The 16,279-nt window shown below is 41.5% G+C and overlaps 1 protein-coding gene across 34 annotated transcripts in view; it reads left to right on the top strand.

Annotated features, from left to right (window-relative positions):
- Window positions 1–16,279, top strand: part of ABI3BP (ABI family member 3 binding protein) — a 500,595-nt gene that overhangs the window by 396,164 nt on the left and 88,152 nt on the right. For all 34 annotated transcript variants that reach the window (XM_068268431.1, XM_068268429.1, XM_068268426.1 and 31 more), the window contains one exon: window positions 7,132–7,240. In XM_068268431.1, the coding sequence (XP_068124532.1) occupies window positions 7,132–7,240 (109 nt within the window). The remainder of the gene's footprint in view (window positions 1–7,131; window positions 7,241–16,279) is intronic.

Genomic DNA, 16,279 nt, shown 5'->3' with positions numbered 1-16,279 from the left:
CTGGATTAAATTTGCAGAGTTGGATTCTCCTCCCTATCTGCTGCATCTACATGATCCATCACTGCACATACTGTACATACATTGCTTAAAAGATAACACAAGGTGTAGTGCTGCATCTACATGATCCATCACTGATCATACATACATTGCTTAGAAGATCACACAAGGTGTAGTGCTGCATCTACAGGATCCATCACTGATCATACATACATTGCTTAGAAGATCACACAAGGTGTAGTGCTGCATCTACAGGATCCATCACTGATCATACATACATTGCTTAGAAGATAACACAAGGTGTAGTGCTGCATCATCACAGTGATCCATCACTGATCATACATACATTGCTTAGAAGATAACACAAGGTGTAGTGCTGCATCATCACAGTGATCCATCACTGATCATACATACATTGCTTAGAAGATCACACAAGGTGTAGTGCTGCATCTACATGATCCATCACTGATCATACATACATTGCTTAGAAGATCACACAAGGTGTAGTGCTGCATCTACATGATCCATCACTGATCATACATACATTGCTTAGAAGATCACACAAGGTGTAGTGCTGCATCATCACAGTGATCAATCACTGATCATACATACATTGCTTAGAAGATCACACACGGTGTAGTGCTGCATCTACAGGATCCATCACTGATCATACATACATTGCTTAGAAGATCACACAAGGTGTAGTGCTGCATCTACAGGATCCATCACTGAGCATACATACATTGCTTAGAAGATAACACAAGGTGTAGTGCTGCATCATCACAGTGATCCATCACTGATCATACATACATTGCTTAGAAGATCACACAAGGTGTAGTGCTGCATCTACAGGATGGATCCATCACTGATCATACATACATTGCTTAGAAGATCACACAAGGTGTAGTGCTGCATCTACAGGATCTATCACTGATCATACATACCTTGCTTAGAAGATCACACAAGGTGTAGTGCTGCATATACAGGATCCATCACTGATCATACATACATTGCTTAGAAGATCACACAAGGTGTAGTGCTGCATCATCACAGTGATCCATCACTGATCATACATACATTGCTTAGAAGATCACACAAGGTGTATTGCTGCATCTACAGGATCCATCACTGATCATACATACATTGCTTAGAAGATCACACAAGGTGTAGTGCTGCATCTACAGGATCCATCACTGATCATACATACATTGCTTAGAAGATCACACAAGGTGTAGTGCTGCATCTACATGATCCATCACTGATCATACATACATTGCTTAGAAGATCACTCAAGGTGTAGTGCTGCATCTACATGATCCATCACTGATCATACATACATTGCTTAGAAGATCACACAAGGTGTAGTGCTGCATCTACAGGATCCATCACTGATCATACATACATTGCTTAGAAGATCACACAAGGTGTAGTGCTGCATCTACATGATCCATCACTGATCATACATACATTGCTTAGAAGATCACATAAGGTGTAGTGCTGCATCTACAGGATCCATCACTGAACATACATACATTGCTTAGAAGATCACACAAGGTGTAGTGCTGCATCATCACAGTGATCCATCACTGATCATACATACATTGCTTAGAAGATCACACAAGGTGTAGTGCTGCATCTACATGATCCATCACTGATCATACATACATTGCTTAGAAGATAACACAAGGTGTAGTTCTGCATCTACATGATCCATCACTGATCATACATACATTGCTTAGAAGATAACACAAGGTGTAGTGCTGCATCATCACAGTGATCCATCACTGATCATACATACATTGCTTAGAAGATCACATAAGGTGTAGTGCTGCATCTACAGGATCCATCACTGAACATATATACATTGCTTAGAAGATAACACAAGGTGTAGTGCTGCATCTACAGGATCCATCACTGATCATACATACATTTGCTTAGAAGATCACACAAGGTGTAGTGCTGCATCTACAGGATCCATCACTGATCATACATACATTGCTTAGAAGATCACACAAGGTGTAGTGCTGCATCTACATGAGCCATCACTGATTATACATACATTGCTTAGAAGATCACACAAGGTGTAGTGCTGCATCTACAGGATCCATCACTGATCATACATACATTGCTTAGAAGATCACACAAGGTGTAGTGCTGCATCTACAGGATGGATCCATCACTGATCATACATACATTGCTTAGAAGATCACACAAGGTGTAGTGCTGCATCTACAGGATCCATCACTGATCATACATACATTGCTTAGAAGATCACACAAGGTGTAGTGCTGCATCTACATGATCGACCACTGATCATACATACATTGCTTAGAAGATCACACAAGGTGTAGTGCTGCATCTACATGATCCATCACTGATCATACATACATTGCTTAGAAGACCACACAAGGTTTAGTGCTGCATCTACATGATCCATCACTGATCATACATACATTGCTTAGAAGATCACACAAGGTGTAGTGCTGCATCTACAGGATCCACCACTGATCATACATACATTGCTTAGAAGATCACTCAAGGTGTAGTCCCAGCCCAGCACAATGTCTTTTCAACTACCGGTACATATTACTTTATTCATTCAGAATCAGCATGCCTAACAGGGACTATATATTCTGATAGGTAAGTATAATTAGGGCAGTGAGAGGAAGTTAGTGGAGGTTAATGTTATATTTTCTCTGACTGTTACTGTCAGATAACGGTCAGTACAAGGTTATTGGTTAGGGTTTCAAAGAAGTACTGAATTAAGGTAGGGTAAATGATAGTTTATGTGGCATAACAATAGGGGATGCAGAGGTTGCGACTGCATTCAGGACCACTAGGGTCCCTCCCTCAACCACAGTATTAGCTCTTTATTGGTCCTGTGCTGGTAATAATCACCTCTATAGATGCTTTGAATGGTAGTAATCATTAGCAGACTGTTCCCCATTCCCTTTCTTACACCTTACACTGTGGTTGTCCTTGACAAGTTATGGTGCTCCATATCAATTGTTATTTATAGTGTGCTTGGGGGCCCATTGTAAAACTGGCATTCGGGCCCAGAGCTCCTTAGATACACCACTGGTGACAGATTACTTTTAGGAATCATTTAAATAATTACTATTCTAATATTGTCAGTGCTTTAATGACCTGCTTCACAAGTGCTTAGCCCAGATTTTCTAACCTGTCAAAATGATTTTTCCAACCTGAAGTTGCACCCTTAGAAGTGTAACTACCACTCCTTCTAGCTAAAAATGGCAAGAAGGACCAAATGTTATTTCATGTCTGTGGGAACCTAAATGAGTTTATTTACGCAGTTAAAAACAACTCTTCAGCCCCTAGGGACATTTATCAGGCATTGACACAATCTCTTAATGGACAAAAAGCACAACTACTCTCCTCTGCTATAAGTCTGGCTGCTATTTGTAGCATGTTGCGTGAATGCTTTCAATGGTGCATAAACTCGCAAGGCATATGAAGTCACTCTTCAATACAAAATGCGGCTTTGTGAGAGCCCAACTTCCTTGCCACTAATTGATTCATATTTATTTTATCCTGCAATTAAGCCAATTCATGTTGTAGGGCATATTCCTATACACTATAGTTTAATGAAGACTATATTTAGATGTGATCTGTAACCTATTGGGATGACTGAAGTAAGTTTACTTCCTCCTGTAAATTGAAACTTTCTTTATTAGAAGGCAATTTTCAGCATCTGAGACTAAAGCAAATTGCTGGGGTTGCCTTGGGGATATTTTTTGTTTTTCATGATTACACACATTATTGCTGTTTGGGATTTGTGTTTCAAAGTAACAATAAATATTGTTTTATATATTTCAAACAGGCCTGCTTAGTCCTCTTTCCCTCATCCCAAGCACAGGCCAATAACTAGGCAAAGCAGCTAATTCCATAAAAAACACTCGTGTTGCATTCTTCTGGATAGGTTTCTGCTCTGTGTGTATAACTATTATTTTTAAACGTGAAGTTTTTTTTTTAAAACATGTCAAAGGGCATCACTTTACTCTTACTATAAAGTACCTACAGTTTCGATATATTAACTGACTGTCTATTTCAATACATTTGTTCTATTGGTAAGTAATCTGTAAAAAATATTTTTTTATTGTCATGTCCTTTAAAGTGGACCTGTGTTCAACTATTTATTGAATGCCTGCCTCTTACTTCCACACTCAGCTGCTACCATTGGCCAGCTGTCATCATCATTAACCTCCTTGGCATCCTGATTAATTCTGGATTTTAAGGTGGCCACTAATGATTCAATCTTTTTCATCCACTTTTACCAAATCTATGTAGTATAAGGGTAAACTGAGTGAATATATTGAATTGATAATTTAGGTAGTTCCCTTCTATTACATAGAAATGATAAGATTGGATGACAAAGATTAGATCGTTAGTGGCCACCATTAGAGTCTAAAAGTGGTGCAATTTTTTTTTGCTTTTAAACTCTAAATTCAAGACCCCTCCCAGCCAGTTCAGGCAGCCTCTGCACATTACTCGCCTCCCTGGGATCCAGGGATTCCCCCTGTCCTTTGGGTGGTGCTCTACCGCTGAGGTGAGATCGCCATCTGTCATCAAGTGACAGACACCAAACTCACCCGAGGGATCGAGAGCCCCGTGGACAAGTAGGAAACTGGCTGGATTGCCAGAAAGTACGGTAAGTATAAAATGGCGCTCCAATGCGCTCTGCACAGTACCCTGAATGACGGTTGCCCTGTCCCAGGCTCAGGATTACCACTTGCAGCATGTTTATTTTAGCCTGAGCCTGGTTGGGAATACCGTCAGAGAGGTTAACCATGTGATATTGGTGACAGCAGGTGAGCACTGCTAAAGTGACATTTAGCCAATGTGACCAGCTTGGGGTATTAAGAAGGGGTGGACACAACTAACAACCAAGATCTGAATCTCCCACCATAAACAGATACACACAGGTACACATTACCCTAGTCTGGGCCTTCCCACTCAGAAGTCAGCAAGTATGGGGTATGTTAGATACAGATGTACCTGTCTTTTAAACCACTTCTCCCACTGACATTGTGCACTTCAGTTCCAGGCAAGCCCTCACCTAGTCTATTTCTTCTGCATTATAGCCATGCGATTCTCTCCCACATTGCTATTGAACAGAATACTTTTCATGCTTCCAGATTTTTTTTTTATTTTGTGCTGAGTACAAAGTATTCAATTATTACCTTTTCTGCAAATTTTTTTTTTTTTTAAATACTGCTATGGGAAACCACAGTGACCTATGCCAAAACCTGGTCTTTTTCCACATATCCTGTGTCAACATGGTTTTTAAGTAATAGTTTCTATAGCAACAGCAATATCATTAGTTCTGCTATGCCTTCTCAAACGTATATCAGCCTGCAATGCATCGAAAACTCCACATACAGTACTGTGAACTGGTATTCTCACTCAACACATCAGATGCCATCCCTTGTGCTCAGAAAAGGATCATCAGGCTTCTTCCTCAACAACCTCCTGATGAGTCCGGGAAGTGACTACGAAACGCACATGGTGGAGCCAGCAGGTCTGACGTCATCACGCCCAGCGGCGGGGAGAAATTGTGGTAAATAAAAAGAGCAATGAGCTGTCAAGGTGTGGTACGATACAGTAGTTAAGTGGAATGCTGCAAGAGACCCACTGGGCACACTGGAATAGCGGGAGGACAGCAGTCAGCACTATATTGATAAACTGTGCATAACCTTGGCCACGTAAGTGCAATATAAATGCGCAGAGAGAAGGGCTATTTTTCTTAATGTGTTACGCTATAAGTTTTTTTATATTATGTTTTATAAGATTAAAAGTTGAGAAGACCGTGGCAGAAGAACCCTGATGATCCTTTTCTAAGCAGTGATTAAGAGTTACCAAATAACCCATGTCCCACCTGCAAAAAGAGGTGGCTGGAATCTGGTGAGCTGCAGGAAAATAGGTGTGTGCAGTGTGCCCACGAGTGCAAGCACTGTGTTCTTCACACTCACAGAGGATTGCATGTGACGTGTTGAGTGAGAGTACCAGTTCACAGTACTATATTATGCTATGTGCAGCTTTTGATGCATTGCAGGCTGATATACGTTTGAGAGAGCTCAACAGAACTAACAATATTGAATTGACTATCCAGCTGGAATCCTCTGCAGCAAACTCAAAATAGAAGAAGATATTGTACATGATTTGGGGTTAGCGCAGCTACTAACTTTGTTTCATTTTGATTGACAATAGTTACCATTTCATGTTTTCTGTTTTCATTCATAACTTTATAACAAAAAGCCAGGAAAAATATTGTTTTGGGTTGTGCGGTAAATGAAATAAACTCTCTTGAGCTTTACAACTTTATTGTGTGCGTATCTGTGAGAGCTTTTGTATTTCCTGTCCAGAAAGAAAGTGGAGAAAGCTTTCCAAATGTGACAGAGATGGCAAGAAATAAAACATTTTTATAGAATAAAGAAGAGTTAGAATCCTTGACTAGTTCTTATTGCTGTCCTTCATTCCTGTCTCTGGGACTAGTACCAGTTTTCATATTCATGCCACCAAGCTCCATGGAGGTTCTAAGGACAAGACGCAGGGGTAAATCACTCCACCATAGACAAGTTATCCAAAATTTAAATGTACATGTTTCTCCTGGAACTAGGCTTTAGATCGATGGGCTACGCATACCAACACATTTACTACAGCTTCTCTCTATTTGAAAAAAACAGCCCTATAGATTTTGAATACACAGGCACAAAGAACAATTCAAAGTGTTGATCCCAGCAGTGTCATAACGATGAATCCCTCCAGTCATGACCCCTGTGGCCTCCAGGCCCATCTTCTGGGGGTCATACGAGAACTGTGGCCACTAAGATCCAATCCCATCACAGTGCTGTACCCATGACTCCCTCTATAGGTATCCCTCTGGATCCCAGGAACATCAAAGCTGGCTTAATTAATAAACACTGCCAGTAGCAAGAGAGAGTAGCCTAAAACAGCAAACCAGAATAGACTGCATTGAAGGCAGAATGGACCCTGACAGACTGCTACAGATGATGAACTTTGACCTTTTCTCCTTCTTTATTGCATAAGACCACCACTACTTTTAATGCGCAGTGTTGTTGGGTATTTGCACTGAAAATCTATCTTCTCTTTTAGAATATGAAGTTATTTCAAAGGAAAATGGAGGACCAACTGGGAAGGATCAGTCAATCATAGTCACAAATCAGACACATTCTACAGTAGAAAACTTGAAGCCAGACACAAGGTAAGGAGAACACCAACAAGAAGAATTCTCTGTCTCCACATTCCACTCATGATTGTTTGTGGCTAGTGGAAATTATGAAAATGCCTGGTGTGAGTCTGTATGTATGCAAAAAGCTATATATATTTACACAGGAGTATTAGCATATCATTAATGGTGTTCCATCACACCCTTAACAATCTTTATGTTACCAAAGGATATACATTGCAAGTAATGATCAAGAAACAAATTTGAATTGCATAACTTTACTCATTCTTCTTTTATAAATGCAAAAAAAATCCACTTTGATTCCACACTTGAGATTTATCTTCCATAGTAATCAATACATCAAGTACATAGACAGTACACAAGTAAAAAAAAAATCCAATCAACATGTATTCTAATTTGCTGTACCTAATATCGTATTATAGCCAAAGATGATTGTTTTTAGAAGGTCAAAAAGGTCAGTCGCGCAATAATGATTAAATAATGATACGGTGTTCTGTTCTATGATGAATGGTGTTCTGTAAAGTATTTTTGATCTGCTTGATAGCAGGAAATGTGTTTCCCAGTTGGTAAACAGGATAGATGCTGCACTGCTCTTAACAGTACCTAGTAAATAAAAGGAGATTTCATAAACAATTATAATGTACTAGCCGACCCGCGGCGTAGCATACGCCGCATAAGAGGGTAGAGGGCAGGAAGGGGGTATTGGACACAGCGGCGGGGAGGGGGGTTGGACTCCCCCTCAACTGGGTCCCCCATGTGTGCTCTACCTCCTGCTTAAGCACAGTAGCAGCCGCCACTATTAGTAAGAGGCAGCGGGTGGGGATGACTCACCTCTTCCGTGTTCCATCGTGCGTTCCACTGTCGTCACTTCCTGCAATGCCACACACTTTATTGATGTAATTTGCCTTTTTAAAACAGAAGAAAATCTGCAATAATTCAGCTATAAGTGAACATTTGTGGTTACCCACAATGCACTGCTACTAAATATGCAAATTACCACTTTTCCCCCTTGGTAAGCCAAGCAAGCACCCAGAGCCACTGGTGTATAGCAAGCATATAGCTTTAAATTTTACACAGGCATATCAAACCCACATGTAGACAGCCTGTTTCAGAGTTTTGGTCCTCATCAGTACATGGCAGGGATTGATACGGCTGTATGAGATAGGGCTTGGACCAGTACAACAGAGCAACCAAGCAGCTCAGGGTGACCCAAACTACTCGGAATGTATAGGGGGATAAAAGGGACCAAAAAGACCTCCTACTAAAAAAAGCAAAGTTTGGTGTAATTTGCCTTCTTAAAACAGAAGGAAATATGCAATAATTCAGCTATAAGTGAACATTTGTGGTTACCCACAATGCACTGCTACTAAATATGCAAATAATTCCTTTTCACCCTTAGTAAGCCAAGCAAGCATCCAGAACCACTGGTGTATAGCAAGCCTATAGCTTTAAATTTTACACAGCCATATCAAACCCACATGTGACAGCCTGTTTCAGACTTTTGGTCCTCATCTGTACATGGCAAGGACTGATATGGCTGTATGAGATAGGGCTTGGACCAGTACAACAGAGAAACCTCAGGGTGACCCAAACCACTCAGAATGTATAGGTGGATAAAAGGGACCAAAAAGACCTTCTACTAAAAAAATCCAAGCTTGGTGTAATTTGCCTTCTTAAAACAGAAAAAATCTGCAATAATTCAGCTATAAGTGAACATTTGTGATCACCCACAATGCACCGCTACTAAATATGCAAATTATTCCTTTTCACCCTTGGTAAGTCAAGCAAGCCTATAGCTTTAATTTTTACACAGTCATATCAAACCCACATGTGACAGCCTATTTCAGACATTTGGTCCTCATCTGTACATAGCAGGGATTGATAAGGCTGTATGAGATAGGGCTTGGACCAGTACAACAGAGTAACCAAGCAGCTCAGGGTGACCCAAACTACTAAGAATGTATAGGGGGATGAAAGAGACCAAAAAGCCCTCCTACTAAAAAAAGCAAAGCTTGGTGTAATTGTCCTTCTTAAAAGAGAAGCAAATCTGCAATAATTCAGCTATATGTGAACATTTGTGGTTACCCACAATGCACTGCTACTGAATATGCAAATTATCCCTCTTTGCCCTTGGTTTGATATGACACTACTTCTTCTTCTTTCTTGGACCAGCCCCTTCTTCTTGCTTGGACCGGCCCTGGGGGCAGGGCGCTACTTCTTCTTCTTGCTTGAAGGTTGAGGCACTTACTCTATTATATATATATATATATATATATATATATATATATATATATATATATATATATATATATATATATATATATATATATATATGTGTGTGTGTGTGTAAATTCCACTGCGCTCTCCTTGATGACCTAAAATAAAAAGAACACAATCCACATCGCGTGATCCTGTTTCCACAGAGACTTCCTAATCACAATCACCACTGTGAACAATGTGTCCTCTAGTGTGTATCCTCCACCAACATAAAAGGGGCTCACCGGATGTCAGCCACCTCGCTTTTCAGGTGGGTCTCAAGCTCACTCCTGTGTATCAACAGGCCCTTCAGTGACTCACAACCTCCAATTCAATAGAACAATGCATTTATTCTCCATAAAAACTTTAAAACAAAAAGCAGTAAAATCCTCATTGCGCAGCAAGTCAGTACAATCAGTATCCACTACTGCGCTTCTCGCGCTGATTGCCTACTTACAGACTAAAAGAAGAAAGAAGCTTATCTGGGCGGTGATGCTGAGGTCCGTAGTGCGCCTACACGCGGTTTCCCGGCGGTGTCCCGCTAAGCAAGGGTTCCCGTTAATGCTAGGCTTCCACCCGACCTCCTCCAACGCTCCCGCCGTGGACTTCCGTACGTGATGACATCACGCGCACTGGCTCCGCCCTACGCGTTTCATCCTCCAATCAGACTCATCAGCCCCTGATGAGTCTGATTGGAGGACGAAACGCGTAGGGCGGAGCCAGTGCGCGTGACGTCATCACGTACGGAAGTCCACGGCGGGAGCGTTGGAGGAGGTCGGGTGGAAGCCTAGCATTAACGGGGACCCTTGCTTAGCGGGACGCCGCCGGGAAACCACGTGTAGGCGCACTACGGACCTCAGCATCACCGCCCAGATAAGCTTCTTTCTTCTTTTAGTCTGTAAGTAGGCAATCAGCGCGAGAAGCGCAGTAGTGGATACTGATTGTACTGACTTGCTGCGCAATGAGGATTTTACTGCTTTTTGTTTTAAAGTTTTTATGGAGAATAAATGCATTGTTCTACTGAATTGGAGGTTGTGAGTCACTGAAGGGCCTGGTGATACACAGGAGTGAGCTTGAGACCCACCTGAAAAGCGAGGTGGCTGACATCCGGTGAGCCCCTTTTATGTTGGTGGAGGATACACACTAGAGGACACATTGTTCACAGTGGTGATTGTGATTAGGAAGTCTCTGTGGAAACTGGATCACGCGATGTGGATTGTGTTCTTTTTATTTTAGGTCATCAAGGAGAGCGCAGTGGAATTTACACATATATACATTCATCATACTGAGGATACCTCCACAGCCAACTCTTGTTCAGTGTTTGAGCTATATAGACATTGGTATTTATGTTCCTTTTGAATGAGAGCGGCGCAGCCAGTCATATCACATAAATATATTATATATATAGATTGGTTACTCTAGTCTAGACCATTGATCTAGCAATAGACAACAATGTCCATCTGTCCTGAATCCACACAACATTTTGCTGTGTTTGGTAGGGTGTGTGCCTTCAGCTGTTTCATAGTTTTGTACAGATGGCCAGTGGCCATAGACAATTTGGGCAAAAGACTAAAAACGGCTTTACAGATTTTTATTACAGCAAGGTTAACCTTTGATTTTGCTGTACATTGTGTATTTAGCCATGAAGCGTCAGCATCACATGGCAGGCACATGGTTTTCATTTGCTTATTTTATAAGAATTTTGGCAGAGCAGAAATGTATAAAATAATATTGTTTCCACTGCTTCTTCAGAACCCATAAATATCTATAAAGTTATTTTCCTTTTGAAATTCTCATAAATACAAATATCCCAATCTCTTGTTTCAAAGCATTGCTTTAGTAATGTCCTTTGAATTGTACAGCATGCTGAGTTTAACCATTTGAGTTCTATTCTATAATTGGGAATATAGCTAATTGAAATGATCTGTGTAATTTGGCACACAGTGCTGATGTGGATATCCACAAACATTTGGCAATGTTTACTATTTTCTTTTCCTGATGACGTAAGGCGGTGCCCCTTGCTGCCTTGCATGCTATTACATTCTCCCATGTGCCTGTCCTTTTTCTCCCAAAGCTAACAAGGAGATATATTAAAAGAGTAACTGTCAGGCTGCAAAAGCTAATTTAAACCTCTATTCTCCTGTGTTAAACAGTTTAGAAGAAAGCCAAAAAGGCAATACTGAAGTTAAAAATCTCTCTTACATGGATGTTTGCTGAACAGCAAGGCTTTTTATTCCCAAGCTCCTAAGGAGGCCGGCAGGACGCATAGCAGATACTGCAGAGCACTCTGGTGCTGCTTCTTCTCCCCACTGCACAACCTTGGGTCCTTCCCCTTCATTTCCCTATCCCACCCTAAGGCTGATTTCACAGTGGGGAGATACAGGCTCATGTTACAGCAGCTTGTAACAGCAGCCTAAAACTCACAGCACTGAAAAATCACAGGGCACATGTTCCGTTACAGTATACTGCATAAGTCCGCTATTGTTCCTAGCCCCATGGATAATTAATATTCACTGCACAGTAGTGTTGTCCCCATTAGGATCTTTGAATCATCAGGAAGCAGGGTGGATATTACATCACAATTGGCTTCATAGGAGACAGACAAACATGGAACCTGCCATGAGTTGTCAGGAGCATCATTCTCTGCAAATACTATATAAAAATTCTGTGAAATCCAAACGTGGACAGTGAAATGCATATGTAATGTAAGTACAGCCAATATTTAGCTACTGATATATGTGGTTTTTTTTTTCTCTGAGACCCTACACCTAACAGCTCCTCTTTAAGCAGAGGCCTTATATAGAATCTTTATAGAAATACAGCAGCTGCCATTGGTTGAGTTCTCTTATAGAGGTCAATTTCTTTACAGAGTGGTTGCCTCTTCAAGCAACCAACACTTGTGAGTATAATATACTCCTATTTTAGCCAAGTATCTTTCGATAATGCACCAAAGAGGGCTCCCAGTGTCCCTGTGTTTTTTTCCCTCGTCTTCTACAGTCTCTATAAAATTGTGTTTTTATTTTTGTTTATAATTCTTGTTTCATGCGCTTTGAGTCCTATGGGAGCAAAGCGCTTTACAAATGTTATTGTATTGTATTGTTTCTGCATAAATCGTTTATCATTGTACTATGCTTCTGTGTCAATCATTGGTGGCAGCAAGCATGCTCAATCAATCTTGTTATTGGTGGTCAGTGTCAGCAAATCCTGGGACACAGGGGTGTAGCAATAGGGGTTGCAGAGGTTGCGATCGCATTGGGGCCCTTGGGCCAGAGGGGCTCCGAAGGGCCCTCACTCAACTTCAGTATTAGCTCTCTATTTGTTTTGTGCTCATAATAATGACTTCTATAGATACGTTGAATAGTGGTAATCCTTAACAAACTGTTCCCCATTCCCTTCTTGCACCTCTGACACTGTGGTTGTCCTTGGCAGATTTTGGTACGCCGTGTCAATTGTTACATATAGAGTGTTTGGGGGGCCCCAATGTAAAACTTGCATCGGGGCCCACAGCTCCTTAGCTACGCCACTTCTGGGACACCAAATCAAGCTGCACAGTATATATTCATCTAGACTTAACAAGAGTAATGCCAACACAAACCATAGAGAAAATACAGTGAAACCCAGAGAGTTTGGGATTAGCACATGTTAATCTGGACCCAGAAAGGCACTTGAAAAATCCAAGCATAAATCAAATCACTGCCAGTACCTTATGTTGAGAGCTGAACTAGATATTTTTCTTAGTTTTGCTGGGCTAAGTATTTTTTACTTACAACTTACTCCTTGGCACTACAGCCCAAAAAGGGCCTTGGCCTCCTGAACAATTTCTGCTCAGTGCTTACTACTTACTGCTCTATTCCTATCCCTCTAGTCTTCTAACTACCATCTTCTTCAAATCCTCCTCCACATCATGGAGCCACCTTATCCTTGGCCTTCCTCTCAAGTGACATCCTTTTTGTTTATTCAAAATTTTGTTCACAGCCCTATTTATTATCCTCTCTATATGTCCAAGACACCTCGGTGTATCGCCTTTCATCTCAGACACCATGTCTGGCTTTTGACACAAATCTCCAAGCTGCTTGTTTGTCCTTCTTCTCCAGTGTCCATTATTTACTGTTGGTCCCCAAATCCTTTGTAATCTTTTTCTCCCCACCTCCTTAGGAGGGCCTCATCTCGATTCATCAGTTTCCATGTTTCAGCAACATAGGTAACTACTGTTGTCCCTGTATGATATACTGTGAGTTTTAGATTTCTAGTGATTTAACATGATTTGAACACTTTCTGCAGTGCAAAAATAACTTCCATAATGAGTTTCTATCATCATATTGATCTCATCTCTCATATTTTTGTCATCTAAAACAGTTCCAAGATATCTGAAGTTATTACAGCTCTCAAAATTCAAATCCTGTAAAATGGACAGCTCTGCTTATTGTATTCTGTGTTTTTGTGGCTGACAACACACTTAGTTTTTGACCGATTAAGCTTCAATTCTAAGTATTAAGGTACTATTAAGGTACATGATTAATTTACCGACATCTGTTTATATACTTGTTAGCGATGATTTTGGGTGACAATTTCCTTCCTCAAGATGCCAGCTCTATCTGTGTATCATATAAGTATATAAATAAACAGTCATGACCAAAAATATTGGTACCCTTGCATTTATGTCAGAGAATGTGTCACTTCTCCCAGAATTGTTTTGCCATGACTATAAATGGGGAAGCAAAGGGTCAAGGAGCACCCACAATGGTGCAATTGAGGCGGTGTGCCAAGGTCCTCGCCCCTGTACCAAGGGGTCACAAACACTGTAATCCTCCAAAGGACTGGCACCACACAGCATGTATTTAAAGTTCAATTACTTTATTGTAGCATAGGCATAATGGGCAAATATATGGACAGCCCAGTGACATAATGGGCAGCACTCTTATGTTGCAGTGCTGGGTCCTTGGTTTGAAACCCAGCCAGGGCACTATTTGCACAGAGTTTGTATGTTCTCCCTGTGTCCGCGTGTGCTTCCTCTGGGCACTCCAGCTTCCTCTCACATCCCAAAAACATATACTGTAGATAAGAAAACTAGCCCTAGACTACGATACATACACTACACTAGACATATGACTATGGTAGGAATTAGATTGCGAGCCCCTCTGAGAGACTGTTAGGAGACAAGACAATATAATCTGTGCAGAGCTGCGGGAGCAAATCTAAATGTTGCATAAACATTGTATACTTGCAGTTTACAAAAGCTGCTTCACACAATAGCTTTCTACAAAAGCTAAGGGACTAGCGGAATATGTTGCTACAGAACTGGCTAAGGGACAGAAGAGAAGTTAATGGGACGAAATCAAAATGGGTTAGTGTTAGCAGTGGGGTCCTTTAAGTGTTAGTACTGGATCCAGATCTCTTCAATGTATTTATAAGTGACTTAGTAAAAACAAATACAATGTAATTTTTTCATCCTGGCATTTCATACAAAATGATGTAAAATCACCAATATTCAGCAGGGCAGTAACATACTGCAGGAGGATTTACAGAATGACTGCATGAGCTGGTAACTGGAAGATTAAATATTTTTTTGATAAGTGTAAGGTCATACATCTTAGGCCTGGGGTAAAGCACCATATACAGTAGACTAAATGGAATCCAACTGGCGATATCAAACTTGGAAATGGACCTTGGAAACTAGTTGATAAAAAGTTAAGAAACCATATTCAATGTCAAGCAATGGACATGTCTTTTTTTCAGTCTAGATAAGTATATAACTATTGCATCAGTAATTGCTTTGGCATCACTCACCACTGAGAGAGACTGATTTCTGTCAGGATAATCATTAATGCAGTGAAAGCAGCCCATCTGGCAGAAAAGAGTGGTAAACTTACTTCCATTTGACATAGGTATATTTTTTTTATAGAAATTAAGGAAGTGGCAAAAGCCAAAGACTTATCAGAAAATCCTCATTATAAACTGTCTCAACCCAGGAATCCAGTAACATTCAGACACAAATGATCAACCACTTCAGGATTCTGCGTACGCTTAAGTACGCCCCTAAATCCTGAAGTGGATTCCATGGAAACGGCCGCTCGTATGAGTTCCATGTCAGCTCACGGAGGGTGTCTCCGTGAACACCCTGCGAGCCGATCGGCGGCTCGCAGGGTAAATGTAAACACACGGGGAAGATCTTCCCCGGTGTTTACATGTATACGGCGGTGCTGCACAGCACCGCCGTAAAGGAGATCGGCAATCCCCGGCCTCTGATTGGCCGGGGATCGCCGGCATCTGATAGGCTAAAGCCTATCCCATTAGGCGCAGGACGGAAATCCGTCCTGCGCCGCTCACAGAGGAAGGGAGAGGGAGGGAAGGGGAAGGAGGCCAGGAAGCGATGCGGAGGGGGGCTTTGAAGAGCCCTCCCCCCGCAAGCGCAAGCAGCTGGCGGCAATCAGACCCCCCCAGCAGGACATCCCCCTAGTGGGGAAAAAAGGGTGGCAGTCTGATCGCCCTGGCTGCCAGCTGATCGGTGCTGCGGGCTGGAGAGCCCACGCAGCACCGATCAGCAAAAAACCCTGTGGTACAGAAGTGGTTAAAACAGAATGTGTACATAGGAGTCAGTATCACTGATCACATTCTACTGAACAGCCTTTCCTCCTGTCCTGTATTCAAACAATACTAACAAACAGCACAGATCTCCGGACCTCAAGAGCGCTGCTTCCCACTCTGCTGGCTGTGAGATCCACAGCTGTCAGCACCTTTAGTTACTGGACACATTGCAGCTACCCTGCATCGGTGGAACATTATATTGCTCCTTTTATA

Source organism: Hyperolius riggenbachi, chromosome 2 (assembly GCF_040937935.1).
Source record: "Hyperolius riggenbachi isolate aHypRig1 chromosome 2, aHypRig1.pri, whole genome shotgun sequence".
In the NCBI taxonomy this organism is placed as follows: Eukaryota; Metazoa; Chordata; class Amphibia; order Anura; family Hyperoliidae; genus Hyperolius; species Hyperolius riggenbachi.
The sequence above is the reverse complement of the archived record's forward strand: the minus strand, read 5'-3'. Positions and strand labels throughout refer to the sequence as shown.